This window comes from Dipteris shenzhenensis, chromosome 12 (assembly GCF_047967505.1).
Source record: "Dipteris shenzhenensis isolate YYH24624 ecotype China chromosome 12, Dip_SZ_1.0, whole genome shotgun sequence".
NCBI classification, from domain to species: domain Eukaryota; kingdom Viridiplantae; phylum Streptophyta; class Polypodiopsida; order Gleicheniales; family Dipteridaceae; genus Dipteris; species Dipteris shenzhenensis.
The window spans coordinates 48,488,725-48,503,457 of record NC_141607.1 but is presented as its reverse complement, the minus strand read 5'-3'; the positions used below and the strand labels follow the sequence as shown (position 1 = coordinate 48,503,457).

At 42.3% G+C, this 14,733-nt stretch overlaps 1 protein-coding gene across 1 annotated transcript in view; it reads right to left on the bottom strand.

Moving 5' to 3' along the window:
• Nucleotides 1-5,787: 5,787 nt before the first annotated feature.
• Nucleotides 5,788-14,733, bottom strand: part of LOC147896326 (uncharacterized) — a 31,874-nt gene continuing 22,928 nt past the window's right edge. The window contains exon 2 of the mRNA XM_087383248.1: nucleotides 5,788-6,339. Within this exon, the coding sequence (XP_087239374.1) occupies nucleotides 6,220-6,339 (120 nt within the window). The 3' untranslated portion in view covers nucleotides 5,788-6,219. The remainder of the gene's footprint in view (nucleotides 6,340-14,733) is intronic.

Sequence of the window (14,733 nt, the reverse complement as noted above, 5' to 3'; positions counted from 1 at the left end):
AATGAAGAGGGAGACTATGACACAAGGGGAAAGGGAGAGGGGGAAGAGAAGCGGATACATGATGGGAGGAGGAATGTAAAGATGGAGACATCAAGGGAAGAGGACCATGCTTTATTTTAAAAGGAAGGGAAGGGAGAAATCAAAGTACTAGCTAGGTGGCTTTACAAGAATGAGCGTGTCCCATCAAGGAATAGCCCCCTCATTTTATAGCCAAGAGAGACTATGACACAAGGGGAAAGGGAGAGGGGGAAGAGAAGCGGATACATGATGGGAGGAGGAATGTAAAGATGGAGACATCAAGGGAAGAGGACCATGCTTTATTTTAAAAGGAAGGGAAGGGAGAAACCAAAGTACTAGCTAGGTGGCTTTACAAGAATGAGCGTGTCCCATCAAGGAATAGCCCCCTCATTTTATAGCCAAGAGAGGGGGTCTCTCCCAATAAATGCATCCTCCCACATGCATGGTGTGTGTGGAAAAGTTTCCCATGTAGGCTAGGCAGTTACGCACTCTCAATTGTGTGCGACAACCCTTTGCCTCATTTTTTCACATAAATCAAGCCCCATATCTCAAGTCTATGATACTCCCTTGATCTCTTCCCAATTTTATAATACGTTCAAACCTCTATGAGGACATGGAGGGTTGGCAGAAGGAATCTTGCCACCTCATCCTACTTTCCCCATTATTTAACTTGCATCCTTGGACTATCTATACCTCCCCCACATGGGCCTATCCTATATGGAGGGAATAACCCAATATAATATCCATCTCCACCTATTTTATATTACTTCTCCCATAGACTTTGGGCCATATCTCACTAAATGCAGCCTAGGTGGAGGGGTGGCACATGGAGGAGCCATGCCATCTTATATTTTATAATATTACTACCATGGATTATGTACAACACACCTTACGGGTCCTCTTACGTGGAAGGGTAGCAAAAAAGACTCCTTTATTTCAAAATAGGATTTACGAATGTGAAGAAGAAAAGAATGTAAGCTAGAATGTGAAAGGAAGGAGTCTTTTTTGCTTTCTCAAGTATGTGTACGAATATTTTTTAAACAATTTGTTTTAATGATGTGTATGAATATTTCTTATAATTTGTTTAACACTTTAATAATGAACACCAAGACCAATATTGTCCTTGTTTTAAAAATTATTTTGGTATTTTTCAATAAATTTTTGAATAATTTGTTTTCATAATGACCAAACGGTGGCAATGTAATTTTTCAATGATGAATATTTTAGCTTAAATATTTTAGTTTAATAATTATATTTAAAAAATAAAAAATAAAAATTTGATTATTTTATTTTAATATTTTGATGGGGAATATTTTAGCTTAATTATTTTAGTTTAATATTTTAATTCTCATGTGTCTCATGATCAAAATTACTCTATGTAAGTGGGCGTGTAAAGTGTTGGCTTAATTGTTTTGTTTTAATGTTTAAATGGTGAATATCAATAGCAAGAAGGTGTATATGTACATCGTCTCTCAAAGAGAGAGATTCTCTTCTCATTTGTCTAAGATCAAAATTACTCTATACAAGCGATATTGCAATATTTGTTTTGAAATATATGGGAAAAAAACCATGGGACTATGATATTCAAAAAAATTGGACTCGTATATAGTCCAATTCTAGAATTGGACTTTAGACAAGTCCAAAATTTTTTATACAATGTTTTTTTTAATGGCATTAGGCTATTAAATGCAATTTTTGTAGGATGAGACATTAATTCAAGGTGGCCAAAAGCTCATCGTCTATCACCAGGTGAGCAATCAATCACATGAGATGAACTTCAATGGATCAATCAATCAATATGAGACCAATTGAAACAAGAGTGCACAAGTGAGCATAATTGGTCCCTTGGTCCAATCACTCATATAGAGAGCTACCCAATTGATTGATGATTGGGGGCTCTCCCTCATTTCTCTTGTAGCAACAACGTAATGTATTCATTTATTTATTTTCTTTCTTGTCATAAACATCAGCCTTGGGCATGGATGCTTTGTTAGTGGCCCCACCGCTTAGCTTTCATTGTATTTGGGCTTTTCCAGTCTCACAGACCCTTCAGTCTTTCAAACACATCAATACTCTCTCTCTCTCTCTCTCTCTCTCTCTCTCGATGTTACACATGGCAACATAAAAGTAGCCATGAAGGGTGAATTTGAGCTAAGACAGCGAATAAATTCTAATGACATTTTTTCAAAACATTATTGTGTTTTCTATGCTCTAATGGGCATGTATGCCAAGTGGGGTGCTTTTACAAAAAACTTAGGACTAGCTCTTTTCTCAAGATGCACGAACTTCTTATATGCACAAAAAGGTGTAAGCATATAGGGTGAGACATAGCATAGAAGACTGGATACATAGCATCATCAATTAATAACTACATAAGCATTTGCATCTTCAAGAGACACTCACGAAAAGACAGACTCTAATGCTCAACATGGAGCAACCCCAAAATGTTGTGCTCAAAACCTCAGCTCTACTCTCAACATCTAGCTCTTCTTAAGCCTAGTTATTGCAATGAACACTCTCGTGTATATTGCCACCCATCAAGTACCAACAGACACTATCGACATGTCACTCTTCATTAGCCTTGCCATAGCCCAACAAAAACTGTTGACATGGAGCACTTCATTTAGCCTTGTTACTACAATAGACACTCCTTTATACTGCCACCTTCACGTGCCAACAACTTTGAATTGTCCACTCCTTTATATTACCAGCTTGCAAGTACCGATAGCTTTTTTGGCAATTGCATACCACCCCTTGTTAGTGAGCTATGGGGGGTTGGTGGTAGCCCCCCCAATCTACACTATCGGGAGCTCATATGTCCATTGACCATCCTTCAATTCCCTGTCAAACATTGAGCCCTCCATTTATGTAGAAAATACTCTTTCTACAATTTGATCTCACGTTTGTCGCTAGTAAAATGCTTCGTACCAAAGCTCCAACATTTTAAGACCAACACATCTCATGGTAACGATGGGTTACGATAAGAATTTTTATAATGCATTGGCCTATAAAGACCATACTTGACTTGACAAAAGAAATATGAAAATGTGCAAGTGATGAAAGAACAAAATTTTGAAGAATCGGAGTACTTAAAGATGTTTGATTTTTGCATCTTTTAAAGCATGGTTTTATGCACGTGTAAGATTGCGAATGAAAACTCTCTTTTAAGGTCAAAAGAAAACTAAACAAATGTACAAAGAGATATACGTGCACACACACATTCTATGTTCAAAATGTATGTGGATTCATTTCGGTTTCTTAAATGTCTTTTTTAGTCATCCTTGCTTACTTTATATAAATGGCTCCCTATATCCCTACATACTACTATGTAAGCATCGGGAAGTGTATGTTAAATAGTAAACCATTCGAAGATTATGATATCAAGCATCAACCCCAAGGAAATTTTGTTGCATGAGTCCCTAGACATGCTTTGATCCCTATGACTCATCTTCATATTTCTATAACATGGTTTCTATCTTCCACACTCCAACATTGTATGCTATTTTGTTATAGACTAGTCCTAATTGCATCTCCTTCTATGATAGTAACATTTAGTTAGGATTTTTATCGGAAAAGGTGTTCTTGAACCCATTGCTGCCATTTTCCATTGTGCATGCCTACAAGTGGTAGCATCAAAATTCGCACACATTTTGAGACACGTAACTACAAAAGCACCTATTCGGCGGCCTGCAGCCCGGCCACGGGGGGGGGAAGCAGCTTTAATAGTCAACTCAGAATCGTTTAGGGAATCGTTTAGTTGAGTGTTAAATTGAGTGTGTTTTTATATTTGAGAACCAATGCAATACGACACCCTTTATTCATAAGAGCACTAACAAATCATCATCATTAGATTGCTGCCAACTGTCAAAGTGATTCCATTCCTTTAATTCTTGGAAGTTTGATGAACAATGTAAACACGAGGATCACAGCATTTAAAGCACCAAAGTACGTGTGCACACATATAGAGCTTAACACACCCATACGTACAAAGGCCTTGACTTGCAAGATCGTTTGCATCTGTTAATTGACTATCAAATGAGTGAGGCAATGAAACAGGAGGAACCCGTGCAAGTTACACGACCATTTTAACACAGTGAAATCCTCATTGCATAGAGGACAAAGGCATTCATGACAACAGACTTCAAAAGTTTGTCTATTCTTGCCTAGATTTTGAATGAAGCTCGTTCCTTGAATGTAGCTTACATAACAATCAAGGCAACCTTAAATAGAGGTAGTTTAAAAAGCTTCAGTATTCCTCAAGCAAATCACATCCCGTTCCAAACTCTTTACAGATCAATCACCATCACATTTGGTACATAGACCAATCGATTAAAAAAGATGAGCAAGAAAACAAGCAAGAAGGGGACAAAGGAGCTAGCGATCCCAATCTACCGGATGAGCTAACACTCACTGAACAAAAAATATGAACAAAAGAAACAGGCACAAAGGGGACCAAGAGAGCTAGCAAATCCAATCTACCTGATGAGCTAACACTCACTGGTTTGTTGTCATATGCATATCGTCAAACCCTTCACACTTGAGAGAAGTGGGAACATATGCTACTTACTTTTCAACACATGTTTTAGACAAAATCCCACTATAATTTTGACTTCGCAGACTAAGACACCATCATGAGCTTCTGCAAGGAAGACATTGCATACCTAGCTAGGTACAAGATTGAAAGGACCTAATTTGTTAAGATGTCTTCTATGAACTACCATTTCATTTCAAGCTGCCCTGCCACACCATCATGCTTTTGCACATGATAGTACATTCATGAGTCACAGGCTTTGTCCAATGGTCCTATGGCAGCTAATCCTGCAAGAATGTCCCATTTGCCAATGATGGTAGGTGCTGCTGCCACATACTTCGTTGTTGAGAATGTGAAAACCCATCTTCAAAAACTGTATATAGCTATGAACTGGGATGGACATTGCGAAAACTGCTTTATGTTGAGGGAAAATGCATCGTGCAAACAAAAACCATCTTGGAGTTCATCAAACTGCTTATTGGCTGGGAGCATGCATGGCACAGAGGCTTCACCACTGGTACTCAGAAATGCACAGATTTCTGCCCGCGTGTGAACTGGCCTTGTAGAACCTTAGTTGGAGGTAAAATTATATAAATGGACCCTTGCCCTAGGTGTAAGTTTCTGATTTAGTAAGTGATGGATATATCTTTTATTGAAAATTTTGGCATGAGGAGGGAAACAAAGTCCCACATACCTCTACAAGAACACGCGAACGGGCAACGAGATTACTAGGTACCATTCGGATGCTTAGCTGGGGGGTGGAACCCTCAACCTGGGTTACATGATGAGCCAACCCAACAACTAGGACAATAGCTTGTTCATATTTTGAAAAACGTTTTTCAACTTAAATGCTGAATCTAGCTTTGTTGTGCACTTACAATAATCACTTTCATATATAACTAGAGGAATCCAGGTACAAGTCCAAATCCACCCTATCAGAAAGTGCAAGTTATAAACTCACGGTGGTCGTCCACAAGACTATAAAAGCATCAACTAAATACTACAACACCCCTGCTAACCTCAACAGTGCTTAATAGTGGGGATAGGAACTTGGCACCAATATATGCTCCCAACACACACACACCCACACAAAGAGCATACATTCATACAAAGGCCTGCGTACTGAGTTTCTCCATTTTTATATAGCTATGCAAAGAAATTGAAAATACAAATAGATTATACCACCTACCATGACTCAATTCGATACTCAAGACAAACTCAATATGCAGAGCCTTGTCGCCTTAAAAAGTCTACAGCTTTCGGAATACAAATGTCACATGATTTTAAACAAGCAAAATTTGCCAGAAGACAAAGGAAGATTTTCAAATGTCAAGCCATCCAGTGTAAAACATCACGCAGTAGAACCTGTCAAGTATGAGTGTGTGTATGTGTTTGCACACTGTTATCACATGATAATGCTAATGATAACTTTTAAGCCTTTATTGTATTCAAAATTGGCACAAATTCCTGTATGGCATTCTTAATGGAATTGCTTCAATTGACCAGTCATCAACAGCTGTTGCATGTGTGATGATTCTCTACTGGTATGGCACTCCCTTCGAACAGCTGACAAACTTCAAAGTAGATACCATTGACAAAATTTGACTGAGAATCTTTTCGAAGTACAAAATGTGTACCTGATTGAGAAGACACAACGAATTCTTGGGAGGCTAGGGTTTAAGTCTTGTAAGGTTCACATCCAAAAATTTAAGAACCTCAGATCTCTGCAACTTGGCTTGCCCAAAAGCTTTTTTCAGAGTCTCGTCACATACAATCTCATCGTTATCATTCTGAAAAACATTGAGAGTCTCCCACCATCAGAACCAAGGATGACACCATCCCAACCAAACATTAAAATCAACAAAAGTCCATTAATCAACTACAACAGTTTTACCAGAATATTCATAAGAAAGTCCAGATGCACAATTCATCTATCTTCATGCCTAGTTGAAAGCAAATCTTCACATGGTCCCTTAATCAACTAAAAACAGTTTTCCCAACTATTCATGAGAAAGTCAAGACGCACGAAACCACCTTGATGACTTTAATTGAAGGCTAATCTTGACATTGTCAACAAACACAGGAGATTTTGGAAAGGGAACTGTGGGACATTGTCAGTCAAGCACAGGAGATATTGTGAAGGGAAATGTGGGATCCTATCATTCACAGCTCATAGTAATCCCTTGATTTTGTTACAAGTTGCCACATGGGAATACCAAATTTTTGGTTGCACCGAAGAGCCATTTGAGGTGATGTGGCATAAGGCTCTTTGTTCCACAGTATAGAAATCAAGCACTTCTCAAGCAAAGGCCTCAACACCTCCCCTTCCGCTTTATGTCCAGTTAAACATTTTCCTTCTCCTTTTCTTGCAATAACTTTTAGCTCGTCGCTTCAATCTATTTTTGCCCTAGTGGCTGTTCCCATGAGTGTTTGTTGGCTCCTATCGCATTTTTTCAAGATGGACCAACCCTATCATTTTGGTCATCTACCCAGTCACCTATGAGCCCATTATTGCATCCACGTGGCCTATATTAGCTTAGCCATGTTTTTAGCATGTGATATATCTAGCAAAATCATTCCCCCTTCTCTTTGCACCGACACTCACAACTCTCTCTCCCACACCCTCACGTGGGCGGATTGTTGGAGTAAGTACTCTCTTTCTCGTAGTACAACATTTTCGTTCTTTCCTCTTCTCCACTAGTATTATTAAATTTTGTCATCTTCTGTGCATATAATCTGCATGATATCAGAGAACACAAGTGTACAAATTCAGGCATGCTGATGCCATCACCGCTGATCGGAACATTCATGGGCTACTTTCTCTTCATTCGAAGTGAAGAAATCACACAAGAAAGTTGCAAAGAGAAGTTGATTCCAACACAGCCAATCAGAGCGTTCATAGGCTGTTTTTGGCAGTTTTCTTCATCTAGAGTAGAATCAAGAAAAGGAAGAAGAAGACATTTCAGCAGCAAATCCCTACAATGCAACTTTGAAAACACACAGAGGGACAAAGAAGAATCAACAGCATGCTTGAGGATCACCTAAGGGCAATAAACATGTGAGGAATTTCAAGAGGGGTAGTACCTCTGTCTCTTTGTTACAGACAAGCTCAGATATCTAGAGGTCGCTTGGTGACATTGTATGTTTCACCTGAAGTACTACTTGCTAACAGTATATCTGCCTTGGGACTTCTATGATCAGTGTACTAGTCACTGTTAGTTGGCTTTTGCGATGTATATGGATTGCTACCCTACGCTCTGATCAATCATCTATGCTATGCCAGTTTGTGATACATGTTTTAATGATGGTATATTGTACGGATTGCATGGACAGCCCGTACGCCGTGAGTGTGACTGTTGGTACGGCTGTACAGAAGGGGCCAGCCTTCCTTGCTCGGGCTGAATGGAAGGATTTATTACTGCAATGCAGGCTGCTTGACGACCATAAGCTGAAGAATATCATGGCCTTGCACGGGCTGTTCAACACACTTTTCCTGCACTTGGAATGGGCTGCTGTCATAGAGGCTGAGTTAGAAGGCTTCCAGCTGAGCAGGGCATCCAATGAGCTCGTGGGTGGTTTGCATTAGCACGTTAGTGAGCTTGGTTGAGCTTGAGCTTCGGGCTAGTAAAGAGGGCACATAAGTCTTCTAGTGACTTGCTTGACAGGGTGATCACAATGAATGCTTGCAGGGATTGTGCTTCTAAGCACCGGGGGCATCTCACTTATGCTTTCAGCCATTGTTTGGGTATCTCAATGGATCAGTGGACACTTATGATTGTCTGGGGAGCGTGTGGCCTTGTTTAGGCTGTAAGTAACAGCTCCCATGTTAAATGCAGGTGTTTGCACTGAGTATGGATGCCTATGGTCACATGGGTGTGAGAGCAGAGCCCCGCAAGGCTAATGTGTTGTGATACTGATGCCTACGGGGTGTGGGAAGAGCACTGAATGCGAGTGGGTTTGTACTCATTGTGTATTCTATTTGCTGGCTTTGGCAAGTAATATGTTCCGTGTGGGAATATGTTTTTGGTTTCTCTAGGAGATGGGTCACTTGCAAGCAGTGGTTGCTAGGCAGACGGCACATCTTTGTTACAAGCTCATTGCTGAGTATGCTAGGGTCGGGAATGAAAGGGACTAAAGGGGGAAGAAGAGCAAGAGGGAGAGAGTGAGAGAGAGAAGACTCAAGGTGTGTGGGTGTGAAGTGATGAGCCACACCACAAACTCATTTGTTTTATTAGGATTAGGTTTGCCCTATGACTGTCTTAAGACAGTCATAGGTGTCCTATCTTTAATGAAGGGTTGGCAATGTGCCTTTACCCCAACAACCTCCCACCTAAAGGCCAATGTGCCTAAAGGGGAGAAAAGAATAAAAATTACAGCAATATACAGTTACTGTATACAAGACCATAAAATAAGAATGGTCTCATCCTAATCCCATGATGTGGCGGCAATGTGCAAACCGCTCTGTAGGCAAGCTCTTAGTGAGCAAATTTGCAGAATTATCATCAGTATGCACTTTCACAAGCTCAAGTCGCTTGTCTTCCAGTACCTCCCTGATGAAATGATATTTCACTTCAATGTGCTTGGTCTTCTGATGAAAGACCGGATTCTTTGCCAACATGATAGCACTCTGACTATCACAATGCAAAACTGGCATATCTCCTGTAATGCCCAAATCTCCCACCAGCCGAGTAAGCCATATTGCTTCCTTGCAGGCCTCAGTGGCTGCAACATATTCAGCTTCAGTGGTTGACAGTGCAACGCATTTCTGCAACCGAGACACCCATGATATAGCACCTCCTGCAAATGTGAAAATATAACCGGTAGTAGACTTCCGGTTATCTGCATTCCCTGCATAGTCTGAATCTGTAAAACCATGCACCAATGCATCCTGCCTACCATAGCATATGCACAAGTCTTTGGTACCCTTGAGATACCTCAAGACACCTTTCACTGCTTCCCAGTGCCGCTTGCCTGGATTTGCCATATACCTGCTGATAACTCCCACCGCAAAAGCAATATCCGGACGAGTGGCAACCATGGCATACATCAAAGATCCAACTGCAGATGCATACGGAACCTTGGCCATTTCAGCCTTATCATCATCTGATCTGGGGCTGTCCTTACTGCTGAGTTTTAAATGTGGAGGCAACGGGGTACTAATAGACTTCCCCCCCTCCATTTTAAAGCGCTGCAGTACTTTGTCAATGTACTCTTTCTGTGACAGAAACAAAAGTCCCTTGGACCTGTCACGAGTAATCCGCATGCCAAGAATATGATTTGCATCACCCAAGTCTTTCATGTCAAAAGACTTATGCAGTTGTTTCTTCAAAGCACTAATCTCATGCTGAGATTTACTGGCAATAAGCATGTCATCCACATATAGAATGAGTAGCATCAAACTGCCATCCTTTGCCCGTTTGGTGTACAAGCAATGATCGGTTTCACACCTATGATACCCTTGGGACTGCATGAAGGCATCAAACTTCTTGTACCATTCTCTTGGCGCCTGCTTGAGTCCATACAAGCTCCTCTTGAGCTTACACACAAGCTGCTCTTTCCCTTTAACAGCATATCCCTCTGGCTGACTCATATGGATCTCATCATGGAGATCTCCGTGAAGAAAAGCTGTCTTCACATCCATCTGACATAAATCCATGTCATCATGAGCAACAAGAGCTAACACTGCTCTCAAAGTAGTCATCTTGACTACAGGGGAAAAGATCTCATCAAAGTCAATGCCCTTCTCCTGCTTAAATCCCTTGGCAACCAATCTGGCCTTATACCTAGGTAAAGCATTTGAATCCACTTTGACTTTGTAAACCCACTTGCATGGCAAAACCTTTCTGCCTGCAGGTAACTGCACCAAGTCCCATGTATCATTCTGAAGTAGGGAATCCATTTCTGACTGCATGGCTTTCTCCCACTTCTTTTTCTCCGTTCTTCCCATAGCTTCCTTGAAGCTGAAAGGCTCACCACAATCTGTCAGCATGATAAAATCAGCCACATTATTGGCTCCTAGAACAAACCTGGCAGGAGGCCGTTGTGCACGGGTGCTCCTCCTAACAAAATGTTCCGGATTAGGCTGCTGTCCAGCCTGTTCTTCATGCATGACGGGTGGCTGTACCACCATATCTGGCTGTTCTACAGCCCTATCTGCTGGCACATCCAGTGGTGCATCATTGGCAAAATTATCTGGCTGATTTTCAGCCTGTATACCCTCTTGAACAGGGTGATCTGCAGCAGGCTGCTGCTGCATATAAATGGGCATTCTTTGTTGTCCAACATCATCATAAATAACCCTCCTGTATTCCACAGGTTGCACGGGTTCCTTGTGTACACTATCCTCTTTAAAGATGACATCATTGCTGCGTATAATCTTCCGTTTAACGGGATCCCATAACCTGTACCCCATTTCACCTTCGTCACCATAACCCATAAAGATGCATCTGATAGACTTTGGATCCAGTTTGGTGCGTAGTTCTTTGCGTACATGAGCAAAGCACTCGCAGCCAAATACACGTAAGTGCTTATATGAAGGTGGCTTGCCAGACCACACCTCTTCTGGCACTTTCAACTCCAAAGCCTTGTTTGGAGACCTGTTAATAATGTGAACTGCTGTTTGCACGGCTTCTGCCCAAAAGCCATGGGGTAATGCAGCATAAGACAACATACATCGAACCTTCTCCTGAATAGTTCGATTCATACGCTCACTTGCACCATTTTGAGATGCATTATGAGAAGCTGTGAGTTCCTGTTTGATGCCCTTAGCTTGGCAAAACTGCACAAAAGCATGTGACACATACTCACCCCCATTATCGGATCTGAGGCATTTCAGCCTGCGACCTGTCCGATTCTCAACCTGAGCAACAAACTTCTTGAAAGCATCTAAGGCATCGCCCTTATGCTTCAAGAAATAGACCCACACTTTGCGTGTGGCATCATCAATGAAAGTAATAAAATATTTTGCACCCCCTAGTGATAACTGTGGCATCTCACACAAATCAGTGTGCACTAGATCAAGTGGTGCTCTATTTTGGGGAGTTCTCCTCTTATGAGGAGTCACAGAATGCTTGCCAAATATACAATGATCACAAGTAGGCAAATCTGAAAAAGAAAGAGGCGGCAAATAACCCAAACGTGACAGTTCTTGCATTCCTTTAACAGACATGTGTCCCAACCGGCTATGCCACAATGAAATCTTTGGCAGCTCGGTTATGGCAACAACATGATTACCCACACTGGAAACATAAAGAGGGTACAAGGTATCACTCTTAAAACCCTCAGCCACTACAGTCTGGCCATCAGTAATCACCCATTTGGAATCCCCAAATGTGGTGTGGTAACCACTGTCATCCAATAAGCCAGTGCTAATCAGATTTTTCTTGATTTGCGGCACATGGCGGACACCATCAAGCATGAATATGCGTCCATCAGGAAATACTATCTGTATACTGCCAATCCCTGCAATCTGACATGCATAGTTGTTCCCAAGATGAACAACTCCATGAGTACCTGTGTAGGAAGTAAACCACTCCCTATGAGGAGTAACATGAAAAGAGGCACCTGAATCCAAGAGCCAGGTGTGCATGTCGTGACCATCAATAACCAAGGCATGTGCTATTACAGCAGAAGAGGATAAAACATCATGTATGTCACTGTCACTGTCACTGTCCTCTGCTGCAACATTCATTGCATCCAAGTCATCTGCCTTGGCCTTGCCTTTGCCTTTGCTTGCATTTCCTGCATCCTTTGTTTCAGCCTTCTTGGCTTTCTGATCCCGTATGAACTTGAAGCACTTAAACTTCACATGTCCCTTCTTGCCACAATAAAAGCATTCAATATCCTTTTTACCACGGGACTGACTTCGGGATTTGGACTTACTAGCAGATCTCCCCTTCTGCTGAGTCCTGCCTCTATCCTGTACCTGCAAAGCATTTGAAGACTTGCTGCCCGCATTATTCTTCCTGCTCATCTCCTCCATAAGGAGAGAGCTCTCTACATCAGCATATATAAGAGTGACATTTGAATTAGACAGGGTGGTCTTGAAAGTGTCCCAACTCTCAGGGAGGGTACACAACAAGAAAGTAGCCTTGAATTCCTCATCAAGATTCAACCCCTGTGCAATCAGCTGTGTAAAGATGGCATTGAACTCACTCAAGTGTGAGGTCATAGCTGTACCTTCCTTCATGCGAAGATCGACCAACTTCTTCAGCCAATAAACCTTACTGGCTGAGCTCTTTTGGGCATACAATTCTTCTAGTCTTTGCCATAGACCATAAGAGGTCTTTTCAGCCTGAACATTGAACACAAGAGTGTCTGAAATAGTGAGCATGATAGCTGCCCTTGCAGACAAATCAAGCTCTTCCCAGTCATCAGCTGCCATGTCAGATGGCTTGACACCCTTCACCCTTATGGGCTTAGCAATCTTCTTTAACAGAAGTACATTCAAGAACTGTTCTGCCCATAATGCATAGTTGTGTGCTCCTTCCAGTTTCTTTATGTTCAGAATCGAAGAATCACTTCCCCCTCATGCCATATCAGATAAGGAAAGTACCTGACTCCCTGGAAGTAAAAAGGACTGAATAAAAAATTCTGATTTCTCAGAAAAAACCTGCTCTATTCAAGAGCCAGAAGCACTCTCAATGGTGCTGTTTTTTACTGTCAGGAAAATCTGCAGCAAAACAGTAAATGACCCTGCAAATACTGTACCTTCTGACACACTGTACCGTGCTCAAAGAGGCATAAAAACAGTAATTTCAGACTGCTGCAGTTGCTCAACAAGTGCTTAACAGTGCATAATCATCTGACAAAGCACAAACACTGCTGTAAACCCTGATGTACTGACTGTACTGATCACTTCTCCCACCTCAGATGAGGTATTGCACTGAGTTAATATGCATAAACCACTTGGCAAACACCCAAAAAAAAAATGACACTTCAGCCTGTCACACAGCCTGCAACAGAAAATGGGATAAATCCCAAGCAATCACCCTTATACCAAGGGGAGAAAATGCATCTGAAGATCTCTGTCGGTAACCCAAGTGCTATCAAACAAAGTCTGGGCAAAAGCCCCTTGATCTGACACCTGAATCAAGTGGAGAACACCTCAACACTGAGGTAGCATGCAATATGAAAATCTCTCTGACAAAATCATCCACCAGTGTAATGCATATACTACCCTGTGTAGAAATGACATACACAGATCCCAACGTACAAACACTCAATGAGGAACCTTTTGAGCACTGTCAACGATGGACAGTTAGGGACCGAGTAAACTCGATGCGCCCTGGCCAAGCGTGGCTCAACTGAAGTTCTCTGAGTGTGGCACAAGAAATGTGACCTGCAAGAAAATGTCACCTCGACACTGCGGAAATCAAGACAAATGTGTGCTCTCTGGCACCACACTGCCTCAAGGCATACAATGCATCACCTTCCGGACAAAAGCCCTATGATCTGCTCACCTGTAAACTGAGATTCAAACCCAGTAAAAGCATATGTCCTCTTGCAAAATCAAGGCATTACCTTCCCAGAACAAAATAGCTGTGCAATCAACCACACACTGTGGTTCTCTTCACCTCAAGCACGAGATGAATGAAAGTACTTGCTGTACTGTCAAGATAACACAGTTTGGTGAACTGAAAAAAGACCCTGAATCAAGAGGAATGAAGAGCAGAATGCGCTTTCACCTCTTTTTCTTCCCCAAACAAAGAAAATGTACTCCCTGCTGCAAAAATAGGAAGCAGCTCCCTGTACCTGCGCTGTGGAGATCCGTACAGATGTACGGCTCCTGTACGGAATCCCAGAAAGAGGGAAAACTGTCGAAAGGTGTGGCGGCGTCGTCTGTACGACCGTACGGCAGTCCGTACGACTGCGTACGGTCTCCCTTGTGTGGACTGCGCGACGCCCGAAGGGCTTAGCAGCTAGTAGCAGCTGCTATGCAGCTGCTGGCTGCTGGCTTGATGCGGCGCCGCCCTGCTGCTGTCAACAGCCGCTGTACAGCCCGTGACCCGCGCCACAACCCGTGCCCGCTCCCGAGCTGCTCCCGTGCCCACGCCCGATGCTCGCGTTTGCGCCCTGATCAGCCGCTCGAAATCCGTCCGTCCGTACGGCTGTACGGACGTCGTACGTCCGTACGGGCCAGTCAGTACAGCGTTGTACGGAGGGGGTGGGTAGGCTGGTCAAGG